General features: G+C 35.3%; 1 protein-coding gene across 1 annotated transcript in view; it reads right to left on the reverse strand.

Annotated features, from left to right (window-relative positions):
* LOC105622479 overlaps window positions 1-6,437 on the reverse strand; it is a 101,797-nt gene extending 95,360 nt beyond the window's left edge. Inside the window, exon 1 of the mRNA XM_012203897.1 lies at window positions 6,206-6,437. Within this exon, the coding sequence (XP_012059287.1) occupies window positions 6,206-6,437 (232 nt within the window). The remainder of the gene's footprint in view (window positions 1-6,205) is intronic.
* Window positions 6,438-6,853: the final 416 nt, after the last annotated feature.

The raw sequence follows: 6,853 nt of genomic DNA on the forward strand, positions 1-6,853 counted from the left end.
ATTCGTTGTTTAAACCTTGACTTGGATTGCCCAACACCTACTGTTTAAACATAAATCATTGTTTTCAATTTATAATGATTTTATTTATTATAAATTCTTGATGGAATCGATATTTACAGTCATACAACTGTCAAGAAAAAACGCGCATGAAAGGATTCACAATATTGAAATGTGCAATCAGCTATAGTTCATCAAGAGTGCATCGTCATCTTTATTAAATTGTAAACTCGCTGACCTAAAATAAGGTCAAAACAATGTTGGTGCGGTCATATGAAGAAAAAATGTATAATGGAGTAAATATACTTTAAAACTGTTAAAATTTATACATGCTAACAATAACTGCGGTGTCTGCTCTCTGTTGTCTTTCTTTATTATTAATTTTATACGCGCGCGCGCGCGCCTGTGTATGTGTGTATGTGTATGTGTGTAGAGTCTAAAAAAATGACTATAAATTATAGTTAAATTGTGATCATTGCATTTTTTTTCTTTCAGTGTGATTAATATATGTCAAATAGTATATACAAACAGGTAAAAAATTATGATTTAGATTCGAACGAAACGATTTTAAAATCTTTATAATTTAATAATTAGTAAATATATATATATATATCAATTTACCGGATCATTCAAATAATTATTCGTTTTCTCATGCACGTTTCTCTATTTTATGCATTCGTTCACACAGTACTCGTATTAACGACATACATCTTTTTTCTTTCAAGTCGTTTCGCAAAACGAGTATTTCATTTCTTGTCTTAACACAAAAGCATCATAAATTCAGCGTCCATCTCGAGAATATAAAGCGAATCAATGAGAATAGAGGAACAAATCGTAGGAAGCGATCAATAATGATTGCCTCGCATCAATACGTGACAGAGCGAGATCGCGAGAGTTCTTCCCACGTGAGAATCAGCCTCAAGTCAGTTAGCGAGCGGTCTGAGCGTCCTCGTTTCCTATCCGTTCGGTGCATCGAAGATACTGCAAAGAGGAGGACTCCCGAAGCAGAGAGCAACGGTGTGCCACAACGTGTGTTTACGTCGACAAGCAGCAACGTGGTCAGTCTTCTCTTTCGCGGCCAGGGAGTGTAAGTGGGCAATAGAACGAGAAGAAAGCAGGACGGAAGACAGCCCGCGGTAGAAACCACCGCTGTGCCGCGCCGCGACTCATTTACCTACATCGATTTATTGCGACGAAGAAGGAGATTATATCTGCGAGCAGGATCTCAGCCAACATTGCATCCGCACGCAGTGGATCACGATTTAATTGGTCTCCACCGCGAATCGATCTCGTAACAGTTTCCTTTCCCTGCCGCCCGCTAACTCGACTCTATGATCGCCCACGGCAGAGAAGAAGAGCCCGGAACGCATCGTTCGCCCTCCTCTTCTGCGTCTACGTTGTGTCTGTAGTCTCTACTACACCACGCCGCCCAGAGCGACGATTTTCTGTTTAAGTGCGGTGAACACGCACATCGGACTACGCTCTCGGGGAAAGATAGCGCGTCGTTAGATTAATAATCAGCAATTTGCGCACGCCGGAAAGAATGGTAGCGTCACTCCTTGCTTGTGGATCATCTGTAAAGTGTGATGGATTGTCTGGATAATATAATGCGGGAGAAAATACACTCCACTATACTTCGGAGATAACAAAAATGTTAATATTGCTCCCTTTTTTAACTATAATTTCTCAGAAAGTGATTATCAGTAAAGTAATAGCGATTTTTTTTTCTCATTAAGAGTATGATATTTTAATTTCGATAGTAATTACTATAATAATTCAATACCGTCAATTTGTAAACTCTTTAGCTTCTATTTAAACGTTTTGTACGCAAATATAAGAAGAGATGGGCGATATGTATTCTATACGCATATTTATTTCCATCTCTAGCTCGATATAGATTCCATGAATAGGGGGTTAACATTTAGCACCCATTCACGTTGACGCGCGACAGGCGCGTTCATCCGACATACCAGTTAATAATGCTATGCACCCAATTATCTTCATGACATGACGTCAAGGTGCGTGTCATCTAGGACACGGCGTAGTAAAATTCCCAACTCGGCAAAATCCCCAGAAAATCTTGACAGGCGGTTTCACCCACCGGTCGGCAGCCATCTAATCCGAGTGAAAAGCATTCGCGTACGTGGCAAATGAAATGCGTGATTGAACATGTACATACATACGTATATCAGAGAGAAAATCGAGATAACAGCAGGAATTGTAAATATCAAAGTGTCAAGATTAAATTACCGTTATAGAATTTTATCTTGTAGCGAACGTGTATATATCAATAAAACGATGATGAAATTATCCATTACAAGGTCGATTAATTATAATTATTATCAGCGTATACAATGTGTCCCTAGAAAGTCTATATATATATATAAATAATCTTGCAATGCCAGAGGAGAATAATAATTTTGTACGTATTTAAATATGTATCGCACAACTCTTTCTTCCTCTTAAAAAAATTCAAATATGTATAAAATATATTTCGCTATAATCGTATGTATAAAAATAAAATATAAAATCGCAAACTATACATATGAGTACAAAGGATGTCGAATAATGATGACGAAGGTAATGAAACACGCCCGTCTTTCCACACAAATAAGTTAATAATATTATCTTGATGTACGCATCTTAATATTATACGCATGTATCCACGACATGTGATTATTCTACCCGATTAAATTACCCAATTATTTCTACAGCGTAGTATTGGGTCGCGTATCTAGCACGCATCAAGGTAAATTCCCTACCGGAGATCCGGAGAAAATCTTGTCGGGTTTCATTCTGCCATCCTCACCCACGCGAAAAGTGAAAAGTTATATCCATTAAAATACAAATGATAGCAAGTGGGTGGAATAAAGTTTGTTTTGGGTTAAATAACGTTGTCATTTTAATTTATCTTTATTGTGCCATGTATAGTTGTACTTTATTATTACTTTATAGTAGAGTTATAATTTTATTCGTCATTTAATTGTAACCAAAATTTGTAACTCGCAATAATTAATCTGTTGTTCAAAATATTAAAAAAGAAAATAAGTATTGATCGTGATAAATAATCATTTCTTCGATAATAAATCGTTAAAGAAACACATACTAACTCTAAAAACTACACTTTATCACTTTTTCGCAAATGTTTGAAAATTACAGACAGATGTATAAGTCTCATGATTTTGTCGAGAGATATAAAAAGACGGCGAAACTCAACTGTCTTTTCGCATGAACGAGTTAATATTATTGGGTTAATAATCCCGTATAGTACATACGTTATATCCGATTCGCTGCGAGCTACCTTGATTAAATTACCCAATTACCTCTTGGACGTGGCGTCAAAATACATATCCAGCGTCAAGGTAAAGTCGCCTACCGAGCGAATCCGCAGAACAGCTCGACGGTCGTTCATTTCGCGACCTGCGCCCACACGCGCAATTGCGTGGTTAAGGCGAATTTATACGGTTCATTCTTCGCGTGATGCGAAATAAATGCGTCGAGTGAACGAGTTCTTGTTTGAATGCACCATCGGAAGTGGATTAGCCGAGCTCTATGTCGTTTCATGGATTTCCTTGGCGAAAAAGAACTGAAATAAAAAGGACTTCGCACATTTCTTGATGAATGAAACCGACTTCTATCAAATTGGCTAAATTTTTTTATATGCAGTTGATCAAAAGTCTTAATGGGTATGAAAAAAAGCTCAATTTTTATGATTACGGAGCCATAAATTGCTCAAAATTGTGTATTTAGAAAAATCATGTTTTTTTTTCTAAAATCACTAATTTTTTTCTTATTTTTTAAAATCATTTCAATTCTTGCAATCTTTCAGCTTTCTTCGGAAGCATTTTTTAACAAAGCAAAATCTAAAAGAGTCTAAAACAAAATAAGCTAATAGTTTTTTTAATGGCCTGTGTTATTTTATTCAGATTATTAATTCGTAGCTATAAAAGTTAAGTTTTCTATGTCCATTGAAACTTTTAATCGACATCACAAAAGCAACCACATATCAAATAATCAAAAATTTAGTCAATTTGACAAAAAAACCGGTTTCTTCTTAAGAAGTATTCGGGATTACATTACTTGTCATATTACTGATATACGAAAAGTAATCTAATTGTAAATTACTCTACATTAAAAATTTAATGCACGAAATTAAATCCTTTTATGTAAAACGAATGACAGTTTCTTTCATAAACGGAGGGAGTTATTTATAAAATTTAAACACATCGTCCGAAATAATCATGTAAAGTGAACGGTGTAGATTCGCTTTTAATCCTGGCCGCGAGGATAAATTCATGACGGTAAATCACAGGCGAGAATATCCCTTTTGTGCAATGTGCTGTATTGTATGTTAATAGCAATTATTCGAAGGGGCTAGCAATTGGCAATTGGCCTATGGCTATGGAGTAATGACGCAAGTGCATCGCTCTCTTCTTGCACACGTCACGAGTTGGTCAGATGCAGAATCATGTCTCGAGCTATTCATGGGTGGCGCCAGGATATCATTTTAATACCATATTCGAACATCAAAAGAAAGAGGAAGATAAAGAGAGAAAGAAAGAGGACGGACACGTGTTAAGTATGCACTTAAATGACGACCTCGTCGTCCTGCATGCAGTATCCTGCACAAGTTTATGGCGACATATGAGTTCACAGTAAGATTTTGCCGAACAACGACGTAAGTCCTAAAAGATCACATGTATTTGTTACCCCAGCCGAAACGAATGTAATAATGCGTGACGTTTCTACATCTCCTTCGTTTTTAACGCATGATCTCCGAATCCCGTTACAAAGTTATCCATACCGAAGAAAAACGATATTCGTAAAAAAAAATTAGTATTTGCGGATAAAATTTAAGAATCATTCAATCTCGTTACATAAAAATAGTATTTTAAAATCATATAAAAAAAAATGCAAAGAGAGAATAGTTTTTTCTAAATAAAATACAATTTTTATTTTAAAAAACAAGCAGTATAAACTAATAATAAATACAATATAATATAAATCACAGCAATTTCTAATAAAATTTCGCGCAAACAGAGAGTCGACTCAGAATCAGAGGGAAATGGCCTGCAAAAGCCATTTTACAGCAGCCATTTTAAAGCATCGAGAACCATAATTCTCGACCTATCGTCGGTAGATTTCTAAAGAAAAGACGAGATATATATATATATATATATATATAGGGTAAGTCGTCTATGGATTAGGCTTCTTCTAATATGAGATAGCAGAAATTTCTGCTACACTAATAAGCGCATGTTGGCTCCACCATGAATTTATTACTCTTGGAATAAAATATATTCAGTAGAAAATTTATTAGATTATGTATGTAGTCGTTGCGAAAAAAGATTTGTGAAATTGAATGATATCAAATTTTACTAAAGATAAAGCGAATCTTTAAACCTTATTTATTATTATATAATAAATAAATATTTGGTAATAAATTCTGCAATGATAGAGTAAGATCGTATTAATATAGGAAAATATAAGATATGATTTGTTTAATTGTAAAGATTAAATTTGGTGATCATGAAAGTAAGACGTTCGGTTCGTAATATAAGGTACTCAAGGAACTTAATTTCTGAAAATTATATAAAAAGTTTAAGTTTTGTTTATTTTTGATTTTTTTTCTAATAAATATATACGTTTGATATGTTAATCATAATTGATTTCTAATCTTAGAATTATTGTGTTTTGAAATGACAAGGTCATTAAAATGATATCTTTAATATATATTTAATATGTATTAAATTATAATTAAAGATTGAAATTTGCCATATTCCTATTTTTGTGTAGTAAAAGTTTATTATAGAAAGCCTTTTTTTGTTTCTTTCTTTGATTTCTTGTTATAAGATCATCTTTAAGAAAATCCTGGTATCTCATATTGTAAGAACTGTTTTTTAATTAACAAAACTAGTAATTATTTGATAAAAACTTTCACATACATAAAATATAATTATCATCGATTGCTAACTTTTAACAATAAAACTTCCATAAATTTAATATAAAAACAAGAAATTGAAGTTACAAATTAAATAAATCACAAGCCATTAAAAAAATCTTACGTTAGTCACACTTGTGTGTGTGTGTGTGTGTGTGTGTGTGTGTGTGTGTGTGTGTGTGTGTGTGTGTGTGTGTGTGTGTGTGTGTGTGTGTGTGTGTGTGTGTGTGTGTGTAATATGTTATATATCATGCAGGCTCAGCTTACCACAGTAATGGACCAAAATATGAAGAGTTCCAGCATGGATGCGGCTGTCGCACCAGGAAGCGGTATCGACCTGCGGCTCGAAGAGGGAGAGATCGAGACCCTCCATATCGCTCTCGCCGCAGGAATCGCTCAGGGGCTCAAAATTGTTCCCGTTAGTCCCCTCATCCTCGGTCCCCAATTCCTCGGAAAGATTCTCGCCACCGCCTGCGCGGCATCGAGACGTCAATGCCATTTTCGGTTGAATACTCTTTCTCGCGCGAAAACCGCAAAGTCCTCCTCGCCGCTCGCGCTGTCCGCTTAATAAGACAGGCAATACATGCGCTTGGTAAAACGCCGAACTTTTCTCACGGAGATATATCTCTCGTGCAGCATCAATTCTTCCACAGATTCTTCGTCCCTTCGTCGTGAAACCCCGCGTCCTCACACACCTTCTCGCACTGCGAGTCTCATCTTTTCATTTCACGGTAACTCGCATTCGTTCATCTGGGGAGAATCGGTTGAATATTTCACGTGTTGGAAATGATGTTCCTTCCTTCGTCATATGATGTGAGATATACAAAGTATCTTACATCTTCGCATAAAATCTTAACAATAGATTTTTCGAATCGAAATTAAATTCAATTTTTTTCTTCTTTGATAAAAGATTCA

Source organism: Atta cephalotes, assembly GCF_000143395.1.
Source record: "Atta cephalotes unplaced genomic scaffold scaffold00045, whole genome shotgun sequence".
NCBI lineage: Eukaryota > Metazoa > Arthropoda > Insecta > Hymenoptera > Formicidae > Atta > Atta cephalotes.